At 41.7% G+C, this 26,819-nt stretch overlaps 2 protein-coding genes across 20 annotated transcripts in view; one reads left to right on the top strand and one right to left on the bottom strand.

Annotated features, from left to right (window-relative positions):
• rad51b (RAD51 paralog B) overlaps positions 1-26,819 on the bottom strand; it is a 209,670-nt gene that overhangs the window by 65,743 nt on the left and 117,108 nt on the right. The window lies entirely within an intron of this gene.
• LOC110985605 (uncharacterized) lies at positions 14,562-22,773 on the top strand. Of its 3 annotated transcripts, none has more exons than XR_015423633.1 (2): positions 14,562-22,377; positions 22,598-22,773. XR_015423633.1 is itself a non-coding variant. In XM_087131052.1 (2 exons), exon 2 carries the CDS (start codon positions 16,035-16,037, stop codon positions 21,975-21,977), a length of 5,943 nt encoding a protein of 1,980 aa, XP_086987178.1. In that variant the 5' UTR covers positions 14,562-14,758; positions 14,979-16,034; the 3' UTR covers positions 21,978-22,773. The 3 variants fall into 3 exon arrangements, 2 of the variants coding, with proteins under 2 accessions (XP_086987178.1, XP_086987235.1); XM_087131052.1 differs by having other exon boundaries at positions 14,562-14,758; positions 14,979-22,773; XM_087131109.1 differs by having other exon boundaries at positions 14,562-15,638; positions 15,992-22,773.

Here is a 26,819-nt window from a genome sequence, read left to right as displayed (position 1 = left end):
TTTGATACCCAGCACAGCAGGCACGGAGGGAAACCTAATGACACCCCTAGAAGCAATTGTGGACTCATCCTTCAATGACTGGGGTTGGTGCAAATCAATGTGGAGAGTCCAAGATTAAAGGGGTTTTATACTTGACACAGATCAATGGTAAAATAATCTTGGTTCAAAGAGCTTGGACCCAAAGGAAGAAGATAATTGCTCACAGCAAAGATCTGTCAGGTAAAAAAAAAGATAGCTTGACCTAATTCTGTAGAGCTCAATGACCAAGAAAGTGGTTTATGCTGGGCCTTCTAGCTATTAATAAACACAGATCCCAAACAGTCATAAAGCAATACATCACAACATTTGACAAGCAAGGAACTTCTCTTCAGATGAGTATCAAACAGTAATGCCAAATTTCCTATGCTGAGCAGGTCTATGAAATTGTGTCTTTAGTTGACTTATTGATGACTAGTAGGCTGGTTGGTGTGTCAGTGTATCCCTTTAGGCAAAGATCTATAACTTCTCAAGTGGTCTGTTATGACATAACTTGGAGCAATGAATGGAACATCTATCAAATGTAAAGTATCAAATGGTTTGTCCCTCGTCTTGGTTGCTTGTTTGTGTAATATACAAGAAGAAAAAAACCATGGTCTTGAGGTACATGTAGGTATCCACTCTAGTTTTGTGCATCTTGATCTCAGTCCCCATGACTTCTTCACTGACAGTGTTGGATCCTGAGGTATTAGATTAAGGCTGAACATGCAGGTTTTAACCTGTCTCAATCTCACCATTGGGAAGCATGGTGTGTATTTAGCATTAATTCTTTTCAAGCGGTAAATGTACCTGACCAGTGATCACTCAATGATCTTGAACACTTAAAAATAAATGACAAGTAAACACATAAGATAAATGCCAGTATACATGTAACAGCCTGGAATAGAGTTCCAGTGGATATGAAAAACCAATGCCAGGGGGTGTGTCAACCCCCTGTACTTTCCAAAACTTAAATTGAATAATAACTGTATCGTTTTGACAGATTTGGTGTTCTAGGAAGGTACAATGATAACATCTCTAATGGTCGTTACAAACAAATAATCTTGGCACAGCCTGTGCTTTCTATGAGCTGGCAAGGGCCATCCGCTCCAAACCGCATTCAAGGGGAAAACCACCACCAGTTGGGTCCCCCAAGGGGGAATCCAGAGGTATGCCAACAGGTGGTCCCGCTCTGGCATATTGCCTTACCAATAACAATAAATTAGCTGAAAATTGGTCCAGAAATCAGATAGTGGTGGCTTATTCCCAGTGATGGAATGGCTCAGGTAACAGCTGCTAGACTCACTACAAGTCTGGGAAACAAGCCTTAGCAAAGTGAAGGTGAGAGATTCGTAAAAGGTGCGCTGGTGCAGGTACTATCCTTGGGATATGTGGTAGAAACTGAGGAGGAAGGGTGGAGCATGGTGAGTGGTAAGCTACTAATAATACCATGAGGACCCTGTTTCTTGCTAGCTTCTTCCTTGAACCAATTTGATTAAAGACAATAGTAGACCCTTCACTCACAAAGCCTCTTGAGGACAAACTGTGGAAGATCAAAGTATAGGCCTACTGTGAGCGGTTTTATACCGACCTAAAACAATGGATTCAATGGATTCGACAGGATGCTTCTTGGGACAGATATCCTTTGAGGAAATGAAGGTAAAAAAAAATTGGCAAAACATGTAAGCACACTGGTAATCAACTTGACTGGGGAAAGACTTGAAACAAGTCTAACAGGTGAATGTTTCCAAATATAACAACCAATGAGGTCTGTTTCCCATGGGAGTTAAAATGAATGATGTCCCTGCCTGTCATGAGGCACTCATGTCAACTGCTGTTTTATGATGCAAAATTCAAGTTTTTCCCAGGCAGTTCAATTACAGGCCCACGGTCAAATTCTGAATGTTCAATCAAATTGGGAATGCTACTTTTTCCCCAAGGTACCTCGGACCTTCTTTTCAACAACAGTAGACAGCTGTGAGGATTCAGCCTCAATTTTACCATACCTTCCTCCATGATTTTACGAAGCGTATTTCTTATGTCCCTTTTTTGAACAACTTCAAAATGACATGTACTTGAGTGTGAGGCAGGGAGGGGATGGGGGAGGGACTTTTCAGAGAACTAGGAATTCATAGGTGAACTACCGAAAGCTCACTCAAGGTGGACCATCACCGTTTTCAGTCCAAATTTCAATATGTGAAGTTTAGTACACAGAAATCACTTCCCTTCCTGCTACACAGTTACAAACAACAGCAACTTATGGAATTCAAGAATAAATGCATGGATGAGATGCATGCCTGCCGTGAGATATCATAGAGAATTTATTTGTCATTATGATGTCAAAATTACAAGGTATTTCCAACAACTATTGGCCACTGAATGTAATGCCAGACTGCTTTTCAAAAGTGATACTTTATCAATGATGATCTTTTTTTTTTTTACAGACATGAAACAGTTGTGATGTATTGCTCTCCCTCTATGAGATGATTAGATTTGATGATCAATGACCATCACCAGAGGTAGCTGCTCCAGCAGCACTTTGGGAAATGAAAACTGGTTGCCACACCGACAATTCCCCTTGGGATGCTTCCCAACCCCCTGGGGATGGGTCCCCAGGGTAACATTTCCTCTGATGCATGGCACCAGCCCTGGATCCACGGCTAACATGGGAATGTGAATTTTAAAAAAAAAATAAAAAATAGAGCTGACCCAGGACAGGCAGATGGGTTCAGAGGAGCAAACTGTTTACTGATTGTTTTCATGGAAAACTGAGCACCAGGACTGGAGATGATTACTTCTGAAGAAACATTTTCTGGGTTAATGGAATTTCTGCAACTCAAGGTCAAGGATTCATGGAAGGGTAACTCAGTGTCTGGAGAAATTACTTTCCAAGACCCAACAGCTGGTAACATTTCTATGCATCAAAGCATTATTATGTATCGCTGTCCAGTTAAGAGGCACTCTGCCATTCTGAAAGGAATGTTCTTGATTTGTTTTTCTTTGTAACTTAATTTGCTCACCAGTGCAACTGATAAATCTAATCCAATTTCTGTGGCTGCACTGCTAAGTCCTGATGTCATTCAGGATAACTGGTACAAGTGGTTCAAAAGTTTCAGAATGTTTATTTAAACCTGACAAAAATAATAAAATGAGAGAAAAAACAAATGTTCAGGGAGGAGATGAGACGACCAAACAGCTTTTACATCTTTGTGCATCTTGTTTTCAGTGTATAGCTGGTAAGTCAGGATCAGGACACCAAGAATCTTGACCAGCCAGTAATTTTTGGAGATTTAGTGTCTGCTTTTTTTTTAGATACTTTGAATAGAACAACTAGAAGTAAGAAAGAGTGAATCAGGTGATCTGTACAGTTACAAGCCCATTTTTGAAGGGCTAATTAACCATACTGATCCCTACTTTCTAGGTTCTAAGAAAGTCAGCACTCTATATAAAAGTACATGTATAAATGCCAACAGGTTTCAGCAACAGGGTCTCCTCAAAGTACTAATAAGACACCCTATCAACTTTCTGTACTTCATGCTGCCCCATTCAATCAAACAACACCTTGCTACTGTCCAAATATGGATATGACAACATCTCCCCTGACCATAGCCCACACCCTCCAACTCCTAAGCCACACCCCCACTGTGATGACAGACAGGTGTCTCAGTCAGAAAGCAGCTGCCAGATGTTGTGTTATGATAATGCTCAACCCTTTGCACCCTTGACAACAAATGGAATACTGCTAGTAGTGTACATGTACCTTCCTACGTGTTGGTACCCTGCCAATGCTGCAGGGACCATGGGGGAATTAACAGCCCCATGGGATGCCCATAAACTACATGACTTCTCAAATTTCAAAGCTGGAATTCATTTTCCCTGCTAAGGTTATCACCATAGACTTGGCACTGGTCTTGTCTGCAGTTGAGTGCTGTGAATTCAAGAAAGGTACAGGGCCCAATTTCACTGAGCAGCAACTGATAGCACGCGATTACTGCTCCTCCTCATTTCATGGAGACCATAAGCACCACGGAGACCCTCCGTGTAAGCACTAAGCACAGTCAAAGGCCTGCTAACCTTGGAGGAATAATTTGCTTAAACGAAGTGACATAACAACCGAAATCTCTATGCTGTTAACAACTGTTACCAAAACCACACTGAGCACTGCCATGAAATAATGCTTAAGGTTAGCATAGTTTTCTGCTAAAGTTAACACATTTTTCTTCTGTTAAACAGCTCTGTGAAATTGGGCCCTGATTTTGTGAGTTGGATGAATGCTGTGGATTCAAGAAAGGTACATATTTCAACAAAGGTACAAAGTTTACAATGCAGAGTGCTAATGGGGCCTTGACGGGACTAATAATTTTTTGGCTCCAAAGTAATCACTGATATAGGCTATATGAAAAATCCTTGATGGTGAGCATTTACTTAAACTGACAAAAATCAGAGGCCTATGCTGAATCCATCAATTACTCTATACAAGAATTTACAAGTGCTTTATATCTTATCAATTAAAAGTTCCCACATCATAAAAGTTCTCGCATCAAGATGTTAATCATCATGCAAGTATGGAATATTCTGTAAAAAGATACAGTGCATATATATATATTAAATACTTGAAAACCTGATTACAGCATACATATAAACAAACAAATAACTTTAATCATGTCAAACAAGTGAGGAAGAGCACTAAATCACACACCAATTCAATATAAAGCACTTCTATTCAGTTCAACTGTATACTAATTCTTAGTCAATTTTGGAGTATTGACGGAAATAAATACACTGGATTGAATTGTAAGAAACAAGACTGCAACTTCCTTTTCCATTTAACGATTAAGTCAAATCAAAGGTCATACTACTAAAAAGAATCTCAAGTTAACTGTAAATGGATGAACAGTTTATAGCATTTGATGATGCTTGCAGGTGAGACTTGTGGTGAGAAACAGAAACTGCCTATGAAATTATTTTCAAACCAAACAGCTACAACGGAAGAAAAAATGTCAAGTGGGATGTAAGGCAAAGACATACAAGAATAACTGTAAAATGAAATGGATATCTGCTCAATGAAAACCCCTCCCTGTGAATTGTGGTGTCCCTCCTCCCCTCCCTGGCCCCCTCCTCTCCCCCCCTTGCTGGCTTGGACTTATGCCACTGGTTTGGACAGTCTCAAAATTTCTCTCCTGTCAAGAAAGACTGAGAGGATTTCGGGGGGGGGAGGGGACTAATCTACTTGAACTTCTCAACTTTAGTCCGTAAACAGTTTGCTGGAGCTTTTGATCAGCTGGCTTTCAAAGAGAAAAATTCCACGAAAATTCAGCATGGTGGAGAATTCAGTCTCACAGCTGTGCACATAACTGGAAAATGTGCGCCCAATCTTAGACGTTGCACAGTCCACATTTCACCATTCATTCAGGACAAACAGTAAGTGCTTGAAACTTTGTGAGTCACCAAGGCCACGGTCAGTCTGCTGGTCACTTTCTGGCCAATGACAAGCCCCTGTTTGTGTGGTTGAAAATCCTGCTGGTCATCACTTTGGTCTGAAAGCTGACCACAAAAAAGCAGGCCAAGGCATTCTTGACCAGCTGGTGCTAGGGGGCAGCGATTTCTAGGGTCTGGGTGGGAGGAAGCTGACCACAAGATTTGATTGGCAGTATATCACACACTGACCACAAGACCTCTGGCCAGCAATCTGTCCACTGTTCTGGGTGGTTTTTATCAAGAAGTATAAATAATGTTCTTGACATTTTGGCTTTATTCATGCTGTCTGTTATAGTCTTTAAGAAGTTTGACTAATGTAATGTCCTTGTAATTAGAATTTTTCAGAGTAAAGTTTGGATAAAGCAGAATGTTACAAAGTTCAGGCCAAAAGTGACAAATGCCCACATGTCCCCTTCATAGACAAAGTGCATGGTTGGATCAAAAATTGTTCCACTATTTCCACTTCAAATGTGCAATAAAGCAAAGTTCATACTTCAAACTTATTAGGGAAGGGGGATAACAAGTTTTTTCATACTTTCAGTATTCTTTCAGACAACCTCATCCACAGAGGTTTTCTCAGCCAACACTGAAAACCAATACATTTTCAGCAAATTGTGTACATGTGATACCATGGTGATACAAAATTTTCCAATGAAAAGTGGATCACTATAATTTTAGCTTACACAACAAAGGTTGAAGGTCCACACTCCAAGGGTTTGGTTTAAACATGGGTTGAAGGTCCACACTCCAAGGGTTTGGTTTGAACATGGGTTGAATCAATTTTGTATACCAGCTCCATACTTGAATTGAAAAGTCATGACCAATTATATTATCTTGCAATAGAATCCAACTAGTCCCATCCCAACCTGGTACTGCCGGTATGCGACTGGACCGCAGTATGTCACATCCCTGACCTAGCCACCAACCACTTCTGCACTGACTGCAGTGATATACTGCCACAGTACTCAGCCTCACAGTTCACCAAGCCGGAGGCTTCAAGGTGCACAGAGATCCTATCCTGGTTCTGCGGTTTACCAGTGAAGGAGCACTCCAGTGTTATGTTTGTGTGGGGTCGACACAGACAGTACAATGCCCTGAAATAACATTTGCTTTACTGGGAAAGGTCTGTATGAGAAGTGGTTGCAGTCAATTACTTTACAAAGCAGGACTTCTCCTGAAAAGCAGAGGTGTGAAACTGACCTTACCTGCCAATGTCCTGATGGGGTTGGGAATGGGATTAATGTTATAGCTCTACGGGTTGTTGGGAGGCTAGAGAATAAAAGCTTACTCCAACCACTTCCCTCTTTGATTACTCTTACTAAATCCAAGCAATGGATTCTGCGGATACAAAAGAATCTTGCTTTTGGATTCTATGCCTTGGGTGCAACATGGAGATAGGAAAAGAATGATTTTAATGGCTCTAGAAACCCCCACATAAAATCTAATTATTACACCAATCATGAATATTCATTCCACAGCCACCTTTTCCAAACTAACCCTACATCCTGCCTGAAGGTTCCAGCCAAAGTTACAAATGGGTTAATGTTAGTTCTCTGCGGTTGAGGCACAGAACTACTGCTCTTCAAACCAACAATGATGTCCTACACATGAGCTAATCAAAGAGAACAGGCTACAAATTACATTGGGTGAAGTTATCCAATCTCAGAGCTACATTACATGCATGTCTGCATGTACTAAGCACCAAACTCATGTCATGCGTGAATATACAGTTAACAGAAAACACTGTGGATGAGAATTTTTGAGTTAAAAAACGAATGTTGCGTTAATTGTTGGAAAATGCTGAGAAAAATGTTCATAAAATGTAAACAGCATTAAAAACTCTAGCAGGAAGGTTCACGACAACTAATATGTTAGCAGTGCTGGATGTACTCTGACCTGCTCAGGTATGAGTAAGCCTGATCGGGTTACTGGACTTCCCCAATGTGTCCCTTACCATTCAGTTCCAGAAATTATACATGCAATTTAGATATTTTTGTTCTCAAAAAGGAAACCAAATAGACTAATTTTCCTGAAAAAGGGGGGGGGCCTAAATGCCAAGCAAAAGGAATCCTGAAATTACTCCACTAATCTACAAAAAAGTTACCATGAAATAGGGGATAATTTCTAAAAACACATTCATAGTTTAAAAACCATCTTTTGTAAGGGGTGCAATTGAAAAATAAACTGATCCCATTTTATTTTACGCAGTAAACAGTATTGATCATACTGACAAATGAATGGGGTTAGATATCCCTGTGGTAGATGGCCTGTGATGAATGGGGCTTCTACCCTAATTCCCGTGACCTCATGGTGCTTGTAGGGGAGATTCCTGGCATGGAGACTGCCGGCTTGCGGGGCATGACTTTAGATTCAGCAAGAATGATTGATATGAGTTGGTGTGATTAACCTTAACCATGATGATCAATGGGTAATGTGACTTGTGTCTCATGGCCCTGGTTTTTTGTTGTTGAGTTTTCACATCTCAATCTCAGGAAAGCCATGTGGACAAACAGTAGACAGGCCACTGATCTTGGAATTGGCCCCATGATGTTGCAGTATCACTGTTGGCCGTTGTCGCTCGCACGCTAGAGGGGTGATGTCAAAAGCAGGCCCTCTTGCTCTTGAAGTTGATGCCCATGCCAACAACATTCCATCTTGGAGCCAAGGCTAGCAAACTATAAAGGCCAGTTCATAATTCAGGCGAAGGCAAAAGCGATGCAAATTTGATATCACAAAACATTCAAAGAAATATTCAATTTCTGTGGATATTTGATCTGAAGGGTTCGCTTTTATATTCATGCTCACTTTAATGCCAAGCATGAACCAGTCTTAAAAAAAAAGCCACCAGACAGTTTTGGGGAGGGGATTAACTGATGATTATCTCTCAAATTTTCACATGTAAATGGGAAAAATTAAGTCTGTTCTTTGTCATCCTCAGGACAGGCCGAACCCATACCCCAATTTTTTTTGGGGGGGGGCATAACAAGTAAGCAGCATCCCTTGCCCTTTTGCATTAAGCAGCTGCTTAGAAACAATTTCCTGAACAAAATGGTTCTGTCCATACAAAACAACCTCCATCTAAGATGCTTAATATCTTCACTCTGCTTAATTAAAAAAAAAAATCCTCTCCTTTTTGAGGGGAGCATGGCCCCCGCCCATCCCCCCTCACCCCAACCTGTCTTTGAGTGCATGGCACAGTCATGGCCCCCTGACTTTCCTGAGTGCTCTGTGGGTGTAGTCAACCAATTCAAGCCCCATCAAAGACAGTGTAAAATCAGCATTGTTCAGGCCTCAATAACAAGCATACAACATCCCTGAAGGTTCAAAACCAAAACCTAAATCTTGTCCCTAATCTTTCAATTGCTTTTCTATTTTGTGCGGGTTGACCGATTACATTTTGAATTATTCACATAAAACAAAATCACCCCCTAAACTAAGTGATATTTCTGATGTCTGCATGAAGCCATTTTTCAAGTGGCATCCCTCTACTTTCTCAGGCAATTAGGACCATTTTTTCAACTGTATTTTTTATCTATTCTGCTCTCAGATGGAAACCCAAGGACCCAGGGAGTTGATCCTGGCAAAGATTTACACAATCTCACCATTCTGGGGGCCAACCAATTACTGCGGGGGCACTTGTCATGCTAATGAGCTGGCCAGAAAGTGGACTGAACCCTTGACTGAAAATCAAACTCTTATTCTAGTTCTAGCATCTTTTTAAGAAAGTGAATTTTTGGTTTTCATTGATTAGAAACAGGAATTCTTTTCTATGAAATACACTCACTGTTTTTAAACCAGGAATCGTTGCGATACTGGAAAATACTAACTGGAATATTATCTGAGTCAATATCTATAAAGTAATAAATCAAAAGTGGTATAAGGGTCATATTTTATTGCAGTGGACAAATTCCTTAAACTTTGTACAAATCAGATACATTTAGAGCAGTCCAGTACATTTCCTCACATCCTTTCACATTTCATCACAGTAGGGAGAGCTATTTTAATTGAGGTTTTTCCACTGAAAGTTTGTTAGCTTTTTCACCCCTAGGGTTCATGTCTTGTCAGTTGGAAGCTGAAGCTCATATTACTTGAGAGAAACCACCTGATAAAAACGAGAGACTCGAACAGCTGAGCCAATCCTAGACCGTTCCTAGAATACTTTAAAAAAAACCACACACACACACAAAAACTCCTTGAATAAAATCTGTTCTCTCGTCAGAACTGAATAGCTTCACTGGATATTGCAGTGAGGATGGAACAACCCTTGGCAAATTACTGTTTTATGGGAAATACGAGAAATGCCAACCATTGGTGTTGTTTTGATCATAGAGCAGGGACATGTCCACACATGGAGGAAGGAACATTCCTTCATGGTCCACAGGGAAAACTGGGGACCCTGTTTTCAAAGCAAGGATTTTCGGTTGAGATGACTTCTTTGCAAATGTGGTAATGAGTAACTTATTTGATCAGATCTTACTGAAAAGAAATCGATAAACTACAGGCCCTACACACACAAGTTGAACATGTCTAAACAGGGATGCATGCCACTTGATTTGAAAATTGTGTGATTATGAATATGAGCTCATGTTTTCAGTGCTGGAAATTTGATCTTGTGTGTAAAAATGTAAGAAGGAGCTGTTTACACTCTGAGCCTGAAACAGCCTTTTGTAGAAATGCATTGTTCTACACCAGTCTGGAAACTTGACTGCAGTGACGAAGAGGAGAGAAATACTGTCTGATAACGTCAGTCCTTTCAATCCTTTTTATAGCTTCACATATCAACTGACAGAGATATCCCTTAGACAGAGGCCTTAAAAGGAAAATATCTCGGTTTTGAATTAACCATCCTCCCTGAAACTTGCATTATATCAACTTTGTTTCTGGCAAATCATAGGTTCTACCATCAAGCAAGGAGGATCATGAATGTGACCTCTGAATGCCAGAAAGGAGAAGAAAGCTGTTTACATCCACTCTAATCAATTCTTACCATTCAAATTGAAATATTACAATCAGCAGAATTTCCCCAAAGAGCATTTTCATGACAGAGTTGTTACTTTGAATCAGTTCATTTTTCTAACAAAGCCACCAAAGTTCCTGCAATCCTTTTCTGAAGTCAACAGTGAACCTCCGAGAAAACTCACAAAATCTCAAGGGACACATCCTATAAGGCTTGTTTTTTCAGAAGTCACATGCCATATAAATCCTTTCCAGTTCATCTCAGTTTACATAACTTACAATTGATAGAAATTTAGACTAAAGGCTAAAACATTAGTTGGTGTTCTGGAAATAACTGGATTGCTTCTGGACGCAGTATTAACTTAATGCATTTGAGACTGGTCCAACTACTCTCCAACCTATTGTGTGACCAACCAATTAACATTGGTATGTTAATGCTGACATGGACCCAAAATCCCAAATACAAAACATCTGGGCGTGGAAACCTTTCTTAACTGGAAGACAAATATTATTTCAGCTTCAAAAAGCATGTTTACAAAGCACTTCCTGAATGTAATCCACTGTTTCCAGAAACAGCCATGTAACTAGGGTAATTGTAAGCAGATTATTTAAACGGGCCCTTTTTGGTTAATTGTAATAGGACAATGGACAAAATTGCAAGGCTTAAATTTTAGAGCCAATAACTTTGAAACTTCTACTGAAAGTGTGGCTAACTAACTAAGTTCACAAAATACATCTGCCAATACGGGCAATTCAAAGTAGTGCACCTCCAAGAGTTTGCAACACATTGGCCAATCACAACGAGTGAAATCTGTCGAATCTTTCAAAAACGCACACTATGGGTCGACAGATTTCGTGCATCGTGATTGGTCAACGCATTTCAAACTCTTGGAGGCGCGCTATTGTGAAATGCCCGTATTGACCATCCAATATTGTCAAAATGTATGACTTCAGGAAAATTGCTCAATTTTTGCCTATAACTCTAGAAAAAGTTCTGAGGTACCAAAAAGAATATCTGGATAGTGAATGGCATGAAGAAACAGCAGGCTGGTTGGCCATATAGTCACTTTTTCTTTTTTTGTCTTGGCCAGTCAGTTTTTCGGGGCAGACACTGGACAGTTAAATTAACCACTTGATTTGGGGAAAGTACCCATAAGGAGAGAGTAGTGGCTGTATTGGACTTAGAGGATTGGGAAAAGTTACCACTGTCTTGGTGATTGAGTATTACCTTAGAAGTCCAGTGTTAATGCAGCATCAGTCAAGTCAGTCCCAAGTCAAATTACGAGATAATCACAAGTCATGTCGGCAAAGGGGGCGAGGAGGGGAGGGGGTAGTGATAAAGGAAAACCCCAGTTTAATAGTTCATTGGAGTAACTTGTGACCTGATTTGAGGCTGGATGACTCTATCTACCCTAAGTTGAAGTGCACCCTCACCGGTGAAAGACAGACAGACAGACAGTACAAAGTTTTCCAAACGGGTTCTAGCATGCATTCGGCATGCACGTACCCAAAGACCATACATTTCAGAATTAAATTCATTGTGCGTACTCAACATCCCCTGCGTCAAGTGCACATAAACTTGTGCGCCTATGCGGTGAGTTAGTATCATACAAAGGACAGTCAATTTTATTTAAAAACCATGCCCTCTTTTGTTACCGCTTGGAGTGGATTGATAGACTTGTCATTGGAACTTAAAGAACACAAACTATATTTCTGCTTTTAACAGAGAGTCCATAGACAAGATGGGGCTACCAGAGACTGTGAGAGAGCTTGTCTCATATGTTTCACATAGCAGAAGACTTTTAACGAGAAAATTTGTCTGAGTAAAGATGACAAACAATTACCAGGACACGAAAACAAGGAGTGGAAGAGTATTCATGGGGATTTTTTTCCCTGAAAGCTTTTTGACAATCAACAATTAAAACAAGATAAGAACTTCCTGAAACTTCAATATGTAACTTGAAAGGTCCCAAGAAAAAAGTATGATGAAGAGATGATGATGAACATTAAAGGCGGGCCACACGTAAACTTGATCCCAGTCTGAACAGTTTGAAATAAATAGGACTACAACATTCATAAAAGACCAGAACCAGATAACAGTGGGACTGGAGTCAAGTCCAGGACTGTCTCATCCTGACCTAAGTCCCAGGCTGGGCTTGCAGCAGGCCAGGGCACATCCTGTGCTTCCTGATAAGGCTGGGATATAGCGCAGGGCAAAAGGAAGTCTCTTCCCCCGAGAGGATGGTTACACACTCGACCAGATGGCCCGCAAGTCAACATTTTTTGGCGGGAAGAGAAAGTGAAGCTGGCTTCTTCTTTTTTTTTCTACTCACCCTTTCTGGCACAGTTCCAAACAAAGTTTGGCTTTATGGCACCACAGACTGAGCTAGTAACTCAATGACTGCACTGACAAGGTCCAGCAAATTTTAAAAATTTGGTCGATACATGTAAAATGATAAATATGGTGGCTGGAGAGCACTTTAGACAGACAAATAATTCTAGAATGTAATTTGACTTCCAGAATTAAGAGTGATTATTGCGGTGGCACAATGATCATGGACATGCGGTACATACGCGTTACATGCCTCTTTGACCGATAGGATGTTATGACTTGCCAAATGCACGTATGCGTCAAGCTCAAGAATGCACGTGCGAGTGCAGCGCCACCGCAGTTATGGTGTCTTCTCGAATTAGTCTGTACATATAAAGGAAACAATCTGCACATTGATGAATGGAAAAGCTTCAACTCTGAGCAGGAGCTGTAAAGGCAAGGTACATTACCTCAACAAAAGTCAAGGAACAACTGATTTTTATCTATATCTGGAGCGATGAGCTTTCTTTTTTTTGTTCATTAAATTGCTTTAATTTTTTTAGTACAGGCTCTAATTTTCCCCAAGCAATAGTGAGTTTAAATGCTATGCCTTTAATCATTGAACATGCTATAATCAGAAACCCTCCCACAAGTTGGACTTTCATCAGCACCAGCTACCAGATACCGATGACTTGAGGCTCAGGCACTTCAGGCACTGAAAAAAGTCTTCCTTGCTAAGTAACTGATTAAAAACTTTTGAAAACTCTAGAAAACCTCTTGAAAATTCTCTTGTCAAGGTGATGCAGCTTTTAAAACCACAAATTCTACTCAAGAGTACACTAAAAGAATGAATAATTATTCGTTATTGTGTTCACACAGAAAAAAACACACATACAGTACAAGATGTGAATATGTGCTGTAGTATTGCTTATGTTGGTAACATGTACGTGTACATCTATCCTGCCTTTGAGTATGATCATCAGCCGAACAAAATTATGGGAGTAGAGTTCATTACTTCTGGCGAGAGCCCCCCCCCCAAAAAAGAACAAGACAAACAAAGACAAGGGCAAATGTACAGCCCAGACCACCAACAGGTGGTGACAACTTAGTTGATTGCATTTCAGTACACTTTAAATCCCATTTCTGTGAATTTTATTGAAACCTACAGATTTTTTTCTACAAACTTTCAATAATTCATTTTCTACGTTTTTTCTGCTAAACCAATTCAGGTCGGTGAGTATAGCTTTGATATACCCATCACACAGGTAGGAAACCTTAACAGTTGGCTCCTAGTCAGTTTTGACATTTTGTTTATCTAATGTCCAAACTCTACAAGGCTCATAAAAAAACCACATATTCAGGGTGAACAAGGCCAAGGGTCCTCTAATGTCAGAGGTCCCTGGAAATTCAATGTGGTCAAGTGGTCCTGAAGGAAATAGTCCCAGCCAAATTAAACAATCTCTTTACCAGATGTCTGTGAAAATTGGCAAGTTTGTTGACACAACTGACAAGGACACACATATGAGAAAAAATTACCGTTATAAAACACCACACTAAAAGTCCTGCTAAACACCCTGTAAGCCTTAATGTGTAAATGATTTTAACAACTGTGAGATTATCTTGGAGAAAACAGGCTTGGACTAGTTTAGATGTGTTACAGAAAAAAAGTAGGGAAGGGATTGGGGGATAAACGAAAAGCCATGAAACATAAAGCAGGTGGTTTGGAATAAGAAAACAATAAAGCACCCTGACTTTTCACGGCTCCTTAAATGATGCCAAAGAGTTCTTTCCAGAATGACTATTGTTAATGCAGACTAGTCATACTGTTATAGCGCCCTCGTGCAGTTATTAAGTGGAGTACACAGATGCTGTTCAAACAAACAAATCACCTCATGCTTTTGGAAGTTGATCATGCCATTTCTCCAAGTTATCGTAAATACTTTGTGATTGAATTTTATCCAGTGTACCCTTTTGATGGACCTTAGAGGATTCAAGGAGGTAAATAACTTGTTTTCCTTTATATGGAGAGATTACTTTATTGGTTTGGTTTAAGTTAGGGAATTTTGTGCCAGATTTTACCTCACACTCGTGGATAGTTGATATACTGTAGCCTACATGTAGGTCATGTGATAGTACATGTATTTGTGTTCATGTTACGTGCATATGTGATGTCCTTTCACACATGTTTATGGAAATCTTTATTACTCTTTATTGTTAGTTTTCACGGAGCTCTGCATGGAACCTATAGGAACTACAATATAGACGCTGAGAACATGGAACTAGGATGGAGCTTAGAAATGAGTTTAAATCAGGAGCTAAGCGAAGAAGTGACACATGTGCCATGTATGTCATGTAGCCTTGCGAATAAAAGAAGCTTCTGTTGAGACCCTTGAACCCTGACTTCTAGCAGCTGTCTTGAAGTTTCTGCGTCACATGATCACAGTTGCTATAGTGAAAACTCCGTTCATCGGACATTGGGTCATCGAATACACATTGGTTACACGTCAGATACTACTACTAGGGGGCTTCCGTATCATCAGTTGGAGTTCATACTACCAGGTGCTGGCGTATCATGCATCGGAGTTTGATTGTACTACCGGAGGCCATTGCATTGTACATCTGGATTGACATCTTAGCACAAGGCCTGCTGCGTCATACATTGGGCTAACATCAGACGAACAGGACGAAATGCATCATACAGCAGGCTGCCGCCAACCTACCGAGAAGACGAACTAGAATTTGCAACATCGCTCAAGGAACTCTTCCGTTATAAACTTTGAACACGTACTGTTTGCCATGTCGTATGAATTCATTTTGAGACATTCGTAAACTGCATTTCGCCCTGATTTACATGTCTTATATGAATCTAGACTTGCTTGTGAGTTGTCATGACGTCCTGTGAAATCGACGAAACTTGTAACCTCATTTGATTCCTTACAAAAGTGTACATATTTGTATTGAAGATTCACGTGTACTTTCGCATGTTGCCATGTAAATTTTCTTGCCATTTTGAATCGTCATGAAGAATTCTTGCCAGTTAATTCTGTTTCTCACTGCAGTTGAGCATGTTGTAATTTGCGAAATACTTAAGTACTTAAGTGCTGTTTACTAGTGCTGATTGCCTATTCCTAAATTAGAAATTTGCGTACTTAGTGGCAACCAATTTTGATCAGCACTGGTATATTTACATGTACATGTGTGTATAACTTGCGGTACCTATTTCCCACTTAGTAATTTGCAGTTTTTAGGAACAGGTACATGTACATGCGCCATCATGTCTGCCACCGGAGAACAAGAGAAATTGGAACAGGAACATATGCCCATTCCCTTCATGGCCGAGACACCCGATACTAACATGTCAGGCACAGCTGCGAATCCAGTTTCCCCTACCGAAACCAGTAGTGACAAGCTTCGTGCATCAGGAGCAGATCACAACCTGACACAGGAAGCGGCACAATCTGAACACTTTGAAAAGCGTTCTAGAATGTCATCACAACACTCCCACCGAAGCATCCGGACAAATTCCTCTCGTTCGTCGATTACATCTACAAAGGCCGCACTGGCAGCAGAAGCAGCAGCTTTGAAGGCTCAATTAGAATTTGCTGATGCTGAGGCAGAAAAGAGGGCAGAAATAGAAAAAAATCATGCTGAGCTTGCCAAATTGCAAACAATGCGTAACCTCTGTGCTACCCAAGCCAGAATACGTGCCATAGACACGGTTCTAAATGAAGAATTTGTCAACTCTGACATTGAAGAAATTGGAGAGGTTGAAAATCGTGACACAATGGTAAGGGAATATGTGCAGTCATTGCCCAACTGCCACGACAATGCAGGCCTAGCAGATGAGTCCCCACCATTGTCGGGATCTGAACACCAAGCAAATTCAGATGAAATCCCTGAGAAACCAAAGAATTCAACGCTGGCAGGAGATGACAGAAACGACTTGAGTGACCTGGCCAAAGTCCTTGCCAATCAGCTGAACTTGAGTCGTCTTCCCCCGCCAGAGCCCGGTGTGTTTTCAGGCGACCCGCTGAAATATCCCAGTTGGAGAATCAGCTTTGAAACATTAATTGAGAAAAGAGGTGTGCCCCCCTCGGAAAGGCTACACTACTTGAAGAGATATTTGACTGGACCAGCAAAGGAAGCAGTTGACGGATTCCTCATCCTATCAAGTGACGATGCCTTTGACCAGGCCAAGGCCCTGCTACAGAAGAGATATGGTGATCCGTTCGTCATTGCCAATGCATTCAGAGACAAGCTAGACACATGGCCCAAAATAGCCCCCAGAGATGGCAAGGGTTTGCGAAATCTAGCTGACTTCCTGCGACAATGCGAATCTGCGATGAAGACGAACGAGAATCTGAACATACTCAATGATGACAGGGAAAACCGAAAACTGCTTGCTAAACTTCCAGACTGGCTTGTACCAAGATGGGGTCGAAAGGCGCAAGAATGGAAGGAAAAACACAACAAATCTCCCCCCTACACGGAATTCGTCAAGTTTGTTGTGAAAGAAGCTGATCTTGCCTGCGACCCTGTAACTTCACTCCAGTCCCTCAAAGCGGAAAGACCCTCGAGTGAGAGTACGAAGCAAGATGCTAGAAGTGCCAGAAAGGAATCAAAGAGAGCTGCAGGAGCTAGCACGTTCTCTACTGCGACTGAGACAAAACGAAAAGGGGGTTTTCAAGATGAAGTTTGTCTACTTTGTGAGAAAAGGAGTCATCAGCTTGACGACTGTCGAAGTTTCCTTTCCAAGACGCTTGAAGAGAGGAAACAATTTGTGATGAAAAGGGGTCTCTGCTTCGCCTGCTTAACTCAAGGCCACAGATCGAAGCAGTGCCGGCAGAGAAAAACCTGTCAGACATGCAAACGACGACACCCAACTTCACTTCACGGTGATGTCAAGGAAACTCCAGCCCCAAACCCGAAGCCAGAGAGTGAACCACCCAAGCCAGTGGTAGCTTCAACGAGTTCACACACAAGAGTGAACAACTTCAGTGACACCTGCGTACAAGGAAAGAGTTCGATGATCGTGCCGGTATGGGTGTCACATTCTGACACGCCCAATCAGGAGAGACTTGTGTACGCACTCCTGGACACGCAATCGGACACCACATTTATCTTAGATGATACCTGTGATGCACTCGGACTCGATGGACCTAAGGTCCAGCTACTGCTATCCACAATGTTCTCATCTAATCAGCGAGTAGAATCTCGGAAGATCAGAGGACTACAAGTGAGAGGATATGACAGTAATCTGAGAATAACGCTCCCTACGGCATACACAAGAGGCATCATGCCAGCTAACCGCACACATATACCTACAGCAGACATGGCAAGACGCTGGCCCCACTTGGACAAGATAGCAAGGGAACTCATGCCGGTGGCTGATTGCGAAGTTGGAATCCTAATCGGATACAATTGCCCACAAGCCCTTGCCCCTCGTGAAGTGATTGCGCCAGTCGACAATGAGCCGTATGGTCAAAGGACAGACCTTGGTTGGGGAATTATAGGAATTGTCGACCCAGACCTGAGAGAGAATGAATCCGATCAAGTGGGAGTGAGCCATAGAATTCTTGCATGCGAGAACCCGACAACGTTATCCAAGGCAGAATGTCAAGTTGGCATGAACACCGTGAGAGACCAAGTCCTGCTTGCATTTAGAACACATGTCAAGGAAGTCATCAAACCTTCGGGGATTGTTGAGATGATGGAACTCGACTTCTCAGAGAGAAAGTCATGCGACGTTCCAGTTTCGATTGATGACCGCAAGTTCATGAAGAAGATGCAGGAAGGGATCCGCCAGCAACCGGATGGTCATTACATCATGCCACTTCCTTTCAAGGGGACTGAACCTCCTAAACTGCCGAACAATAAGATGCAAGCTGTTCGCCGCTTGGACCAGTTAAAGTCACGCTTCGCAAGGGATCAAAGCTACCATCGAGACTACTGTTCTTTCATGCAGGATATCATCGAAAACGGTTATGCTGAACGTGTTCCAGAATCCGAGGTAGCCTATGAAGACAGCGGTCATGTGTGGTACATACCTCACCATGGGGTATACCACACCAAGAAGCCTGAAAAGATCAGGGTAGTTTTTGACTGTAGTGCTAGATACCACGGAGTGTGTCTCAACGATCACCTTCTACAAGGTCCCGACCTTACTAATGCCCTTGTAGGTGTACTGTGCAGATTCAGAAGAGAACCTGTTGCACTCATATGCGATGTTGAAAAGATGTTCTACCAGTTCCAAGTCGATGCGGAACATCGTAACTTTCTTCGGTTCTTGTGGTGGAGCAATGGATGCTGTGAAGGAGATCCTCATGTGTTTCGTATGAAAGTGCATCTGTTCGGGGCTACATCATCTCCGGGATGCGCAAACTTTGGCCTGAGGCAGATAGCTGATGACTTTGAGACAGAGTGTGGGTCTGCAGCAGCCAACTTCGTGCGACGAAATTTCTATGTGGATGATGGGTTGATCTCCGTTCCAACCAAACACGAGGCAACTGACCTGATCCAGAAGACAAAGGATCTTTGCAAACGAGGTGGCCTGCGTCTCCATAAGTTTGTTAGTAATTCTGTAGAGGTCATCGATGCAGTTGCACTGGAAGACCGTGCAAGGGGGATTAAGGATCTCGACCTTCGATTTGATTCCTTGCCAGTTGAGAGAGCCCTTGGAATTCAGTGGTGTATCGAATCAGATACCTTCCAGTTTCGCATCACCTTGAAGGATCAGCCACTGACAAAACGTGGAGTTCTATCGACTGTCTGCTCTGTCTATGACCCACTGGGACTAGTAGCTCCTGTCGTACTCGTCGGAAAACAGATTTTGCAGAGCCTCTGCAAAGATCAAGCTGACTGGGATGATCCACTCCCAGACCCTGTAAGATCTCGATGGGAGCAATGGCGGAGCAGCCTGATTCATCTTCAAGACCTAAAGGTATCGAGATGTTTTCGGCCAGAGGACTTTGGAGATGTGAAATCCATTGAAGTTCATCATTTCTCCGATGCCAGTAACACAGGATATGCACAGTGTTCATATCTACGACTTCAAGATACTGAAGGAAGAGTCCACTGTGCCCTGGTGATGGGCAAGTGTAGAGTCTGCCCGTTGAAGACTGTCACGATCCCTCGCTTAGAACTCAATGCAGCAGTTGTATCCGTGCGAGTCAGTGCACTTCTACAGAAGGAGCTTGACTATAAGGAATACAGTGAGGTTTTCTGGACGGACAGCCAAGTTGTCCTAGGATATATAGCCAACGACGCCCGTAGATTCCACACCTTCGTGGCAAACAGGGTGCAACAAATCCGGGACCAAACCGAACCAAACCAGTGGAGACATGTACGCTCAGAGGCCAACCCAGCAGATGATGGCTCCAGAGGCCTGTGTGCAAACGAATTGGTCAATCAATCAAGGTGGCTACATGGTCCTGCATTTCTACAAGAAAGGGACATTCCAATCGAAATCGAGGCTTGCAGTCCAACAGTCTCTTCTGACGATCCTGAAGTGAAGAAAGTGCAAGCATTCTCCACACATTCATCTCCGAAGCATTCTATGTTAGAACGCCTGGAAAGATTCTCACAATGGCATCGGGTCAAGGGAGCAGTAGCAATCTGTCTCAAGCTGAAACAGCGCCTGAAAGCTCGCCTCATCAAGAGAGGACAAACGATCAAGCCAATCCAAACACCGCAGGAAAGACCAATCCCTCTCTATGAACCAGCTACAGTTGAAGAGCTCTGTCAATCAGAAGTTGAGATCATTCGTCTCCTTCAAAGACATTCCTTCGCAGGGGAAATGAAGATTTTGGAGTCACTGGATGTCAGCAGCAACTGCGTGGATCGACAGACAGCTGGGGTCCGAAACAAAGCCATGAGAAAGACAAGCTGTCTGTATAGACTGGACCCGTTCATCGATGAAGATGGCGTAATGCGAGTTAGGGGACGTATCAAGAGGGCTGACCTTCCTCCCAACTTCAAGCACCCGGCGATACTCCCGAGAAATCATCACATCACCGACCTGATAATCCGACACTGCCATGAAGTAGCAGGTCATCAAGGACGAAGTATGACCACTAACCAGATCAGGTCAAGCGGCTATTGGATCATTGGCTGCAGCTCTGCGGTATCCAGCATCATCTCTAAGTGTGTCAAATGTAGAAAGCTGTACAAACCAGTCATAGAACAGAAGATGGCAAATCTGCCTGAAGACCGACTTGAACCTGCTCCTCCCTTCACATATTGCGGTGTAGATCTGTTTGGGCCATGGTACATAAAGGAAGGCCGCAAGGAGCTCAAAAGATATGGCGTTCTTTTCACCTGTATGAGTTCCCGAGCAATCCATATCGAGACCACGACTGCACTTAGTACTGATGTCTTTATCAATGCGTTGCGTAGATTCATCGCCATTCGAGGACCTATCCGACAACTGAGATGTGACCAGGGCACCAACTTTGTTGGAACACGATCAGAGCTCAATGAAGCCCTGAAAGAGATGAACACCGATCATGTCAGAAAGTTCCTAATCAAGCAGAACTGCGACCTAGTTGAATTCAAGACGAATATACCAACGGCGAGTCATACAGGAGGAGTATGGGAGAGGCAAATCCGCTCGGTACGAAGAGTACTCTCGTCCCTAATGGATCAACTGGGATCTCATCTCGACGACGAGTCACTGAGGACTCTCATGACAGAAGCAGCTGCCATCATAAATAGCAGACCTCTGACCATCGATAACCTGAACGACCCAACCTCACTCGCTCCCTTAACACCGAATCACTTGCTGACTATGAAGTCAACATTGGTTTTACCACCACCTGGATGTTTCCAAAGCACTGATCTCTACTCGAAGAAAAGGTGGCGTCGAGTCCAGTTCCTTGCAAATGAATTCTGGAACCGCTGGAGAAAGGAATACATCCAGACATTGCAGTTGAGGCAAAAGTGGATCCGTCCACACCCCAACCTTGAAGTTGATGACATAGTGCTTGTTAAGGATGACACGCTCCCTCGCAACAGGTGGCAACTGGGCCGTGTCAAGGACGTCTTTCCAGGAAAAGATGGTCTAGTGCGTAGTGCACGTCTTCTTCTAGGCGACCCATTGCTCGACGTAGAAGGCAAGCAGACGCATCCCAAAAGATACTTGGAACGTCCAGTGCAGAAGCTAGTCCTGCTTGTCACAAACAAGGATACCGGAGAGTTCCCCGTCGAGGAGCCTAAGTAAGACAACTCAGCACACCAAGGAATCAGATTGAACCTTGTTGCTACTATGCGTACTTTTGCCAAGAACGTAGTACTAGTTAGTTAATTAAGTGTAGTTTTAACCAGTTAATTGTTTAGTAATTCAAGGGTCTTTCAACGTACAAGTTGTTGTTTAATGTTTCTGTGTTTTGAAAATTAGAGTTATAGTACTAATTTTGGGGAGCCATGTTAATGCAGACTAGTCATACTGTTATAGCGCCCTCGTGCAGTTATTAAGTGGAGTACACAGATGCTGTTCAAACAAACAAATCACCTCATGCTTTTGGAAGTTGATCATGCCATTTCTCCAAGTTATCGTAAATACTTTGTGATTGAATTTTATCCAGTGTACCCTTTTGATGGACCTTAGAGGATTCAAGGAGGTAAATAACTTGTTTTCCTTTATATGGAGAGATTACTTTATTGGTTTGGTTTAAGTTAGGGAATTTTGTGCCAGATTTTACCTCACACTCGTGGATAGTTGATATACTGTAGCCTACATGTAGGTCATGTGATAGTACATGTATTTGTGTTCATGTTACGTGCATATGTGATGTCCTTTCACACATGTTTATGGAAATCTTTATTACTCTTTATTGTTAGTTTTCACGGAGCTCTGCATGGAACCTATAGGAACTACAATATAGACGCTGAGAACATGGAACTAGGATGGAGCTTAGAAATGAGTTTAAATCAGGAGCTAAGCGAAGAAGTGACACATGTGCCATGTATGTCATGTAGCCTTGCGAATAAAAGAAGCTTCTGTTGAGACCCTTGAACCCTGACTTCTAGCAGCTGTCTTGAAGTTTCTGCGTCACATGATCACAGTTGCTATAACTATTAATTAATGTGAGGATGTGCAGGTACTGGGCGCACTCAATAATAATGACTCTGCGCAAGAAGTGACAGCGCCACCAAGCGATGACAAGCCATTCCCCAATGTGCGGTCTCCCTTGCTGCTGGCCTGCACACCACTAGCTCCTTTCGGGGAAAATTTACCCTTTTTAGCAAATGGCCATAAGCCGTTGTATAATGAAGTCGGCAAATAGAGTATTTCAGTGCAACGTATAAATTAGAATTTTCTTTCAGTTTCCCGTAAGCCACAATGTTAAATGGGTGCCCTCGTGCGTTCACGTTCAGAAGAGTATATTTCACGATTTAAGTCGGGGGGGCTCCCAACAGTTGTTTAATTGATATTTTTGTGTGTTCAATTATTATAGTGCAAGTGCATATAAGGTGCCCCTTCTTGGTCACAGAAATTTATTTCATAGGTCATTGTGCATGGCGTACATTTGTAGACATACACATGGGAACACAAAGATCAGAATTTCAAATAAATTGGATTTAATCTCTTGAGCAATTGTAGCCTAAGTCTTCAGAGAGCAATCCCTTGCTACAGTAGGTAAATGATTCACAGTCATTACTTTCACGGTAGAAAGCTTAACTTGTCACTGTATACAGGCAGTTCAAATTCCTTGTTATAACAGTAAAATTGGAAGGTCTGGATCATTATGTGTTTCACTGTTTCTAAAAGAGATTCACTGTGAGGTTCAAGATGAGCTCTAACACTTTGACAAGTCAGCCTCATTAAGGAACTGCTGTTTACAACTTCATGTATTTTAATTCATACACACTAGGGTCCTGCTTTGTTGATGATTTGGCATTTCACTTATTGAATTTATTTTCTTTCCTTTTCTGTCATTTTTGTTACTGTGTAATTGATTCCCCAACGTGCTGTCTCCCTTGCTGCTATAGCCTGCACAACGGTTGCTCCTTTCAGAAATAAACAAAAGAGTGACTCAAGCCCAGGTGTAGGTGCCTTTGTTTTTTTCATGTTAACACCTTCACCCGCACTAGCCCTCCACACTAAGATTATACAAGTCTTACACTTTTTTGCATAAAGTGCACAAAAATTGCAAAACTTGAATAATCGAAATTTTCAAAAGCTTTAATATTTAATTCCTGAAATGTAGAAAATTATGAGAAATCACCCCCCCCCAAAAAAAGAATTCATCCTATGCCATCAGCCCTTTGTACGGAATTTCCATGTGATTGTTACTTCACAGGAGCCTGCTTTGGGTGGCCATAGTCTCTCTTTAAAGTCGAAGCCAACTACTCAGACTGTCCCACAGAGGCTGCATATTCTGCAACCTCATCAAAAACCTAGGGGACAGGCAGTGACAAAGTTCTCTTCTTTCATTTTGCAACAGGTTACAAAATAGGTTAAATTTCTGAGATGGTTTGTGACTAATATACGCAAGCACTAAGATTTCCCATTTACATGTGCAGGTATGCCTTGAGTTGAAAAAAAAAAAAAGACAGGACACAAGAGAATAATACAAAGTTTGATTGTGATGGTTTCCCAGCATGGTGGTTTCCCAGTGTGGTACACAGAGGGCAAGGGTCAAAAGTTGGTGACCTCTTAATGGGGGTATCTAGGAGGTTAGCATCAGCAACATTAACACTTGACAGATCTGATATCCACATGCTGCATTCACCCAGCAAAATACTTATTTCTCTTGTCTGATATTTTTATTTATTTTAAGAGATTTTTTTTCTGGTTGAGCTTTGAACTTCATGGTGATTTTTAATGGCTATGATTCAATTTCGTAGGATGTCAACTATACACACAGTGAGCAACTGCCATTTGGTGTTGATGTTCTGGACTTCAACGGCTCTGTATGTGTAAAAGTCTTAGCACACAACAACACCAAATTTGTCAAAAGCTCCATGCCTCTAGATGTGGTGAAAATGACTGATTGGTCATTTTGACTTACGTCCACCTTTTATCATTAACAAATTACAATGGTCACATTGTTTTCCACCAGCCACAGGTACTTTTACAGTGCTATCAATTCAAGCACTTGAGCAGGTGGAAGGATTTCTTAAGCTTTCTTTAAGTTTGGAATCTCTAAATTGTTTACAGCACTAACTTGAAGGCCTATATTCCATGTACTGATATGGGGGGGTTGGAAAATATTGACACACTTTTGCTCAAGATGAGACTACAACACTTATGAGAATGACAGAAATGCTGATCTGCACTCTTAAATGACAAATAGGACAGCAGTATGAAATTGGACAAAGAGGTTATTTTCAAGGTTTCGAAGTCAAAAGAATTATGGGCTTTCAATTGGTAATCATTACATCCCCCTTTCAAATAATAAAAACAATCCAAATTTAAAAAGTCTCCCTTTAGATCATTTGGTTACAATTATGAAATTATTACACACAATATTTCTGAACACCAATGACATTCTGCCTTGATAAATTGATATTCCAGAGAAAAGCCTTCCCCTGTACATCGCTACACCAGGTCTTTCTCAACATTTATACTTGCTTCTCCTATGTCTGCTTATGTTATGCTGCAACACCAACATGTTTCAGTCAGTGGGTGGCATCACTTCATAAATCTCTGTGACTCACAATCAGATTTATCTTATGCAACTGCAAACTGTTGCTTCTTTTGCCACACAAATTTTCAAACCTTAACATCTACGGAATCTCCCCAGATTGGTGTAAAACATTATTTGGCTGGGCAAAAAGCATTTTCAAGCAGAACAGGTTCGAACAACTTATTTGGTTGAGTTGCTCTTCAGGTAACACGATGAGTTCTGCATATGAAACAATGACGAGCTGAAGTTACCGATGTCAAACAATATAAAAAAAGAAAGACATAGTGAAGTTGTTTCCAACTTGGCCATGCTTTAATGCCCCCTGTATCAGCAAATGTACTTGCATTGGAGCTTCACCACCAGTTGAACAGTACAATTGCATGGGCCTCAGTCGCCCAGTGGGCTTCTTATCTAAAATAAAAACAGGGTTAGTAATACATTTCAATGCTCAACAACAGATATAGACCACATCCAAAATTGGTGACTTTAAATATGGCTGGACATAGCACATGTGTCTATGGGAAATCCCTAAAGCCACGACCTTGCAGCTTCTATTAGCACACTTGCTAACTCCAGCCATAGTCAGGCCATTTGGATGGCCTTCAAGTGACACAATAATTAAATTTCAACAGCAGGTGGCGCTATGACACAACTGTGGGTGCACTGCACTTTTTCAAGCCCAATTTAAATCAGTGTACAATCAACAATGTTCTGAGCCTGTTGTGGGAAACCAAAGTCCCTGAGGCCTCTCAAACAAAACACAATGTCGTCAGGTCCTTCAGATTTCAATTGATATTCAAAGTTTAGTAGGTTAACCAATTAGAGTTTAATTATCCACAAAAACACAAACTCACCCCCCCAAAACCTGAACATTCCTAAGTCCATTAGCAGCCATTTTGCAAATGACATCCCTCCACTTTCTCAGGCTCTTCTGACAATTTTCGAATCATATTTTAGTCTGCATTGCCTCCCCCTCTGCATGGGAGCTCCTGAATCTATAGAGATGATCCTGGGCCATATTTACACAATCCCACGATTATTTGGCCCACACAAACTCCTTTTTCCTAAAGAAACTGTAGGGGTACTTTGCAAATGACTTGGCAGAGAATTTGCCTTGAATTAGGACAATGCACCCATGTGGCCCTGCACTTTCAATTCACCAGCAGCAGACTCAACCATGAGAACAAAAGTCATCAATAATGATCTTTCCTATGCTATTAAAGGTGATTAAGAAAGTGATTGAAAAAAAGGGTGAAAAGGGGTGATTAAAAATGACCCAATTAATTCACAACAGAAAAAAAGGAAAACTAGACAATATGACATTTACCCTGTGTTTAAGGGTTATGATCGCAGTGAATGAAACTTTTCTACACCAAATCATACTGATGACATTGCCATGTATGACAGCTACAAAGTGTGGCAAAAACACT

The sequence above is a fragment of the Acanthaster planci genome, linkage group LG01, assembly GCF_054643075.1.
Source record: "Acanthaster planci isolate LZ-2023a linkage group LG01, COTS_SCS, whole genome shotgun sequence".
In the NCBI taxonomy this organism is placed as follows: Eukaryota; Metazoa; Echinodermata; class Asteroidea; order Valvatida; family Acanthasteridae; genus Acanthaster; species Acanthaster planci.
Note: the sequence above shows the minus strand (reverse complement) of the source record. Positions and strands in the feature narration are given on the sequence as shown.

Excerpts from the sequence above, each read along its gene's own strand:
- LOC110985605 (XM_087131052.1), top strand. The coding sequence starts at position 16,035 with ATGTCTGCCACCGGAGAACAAGAGAAATTGGAACAGGAACATATGCCC.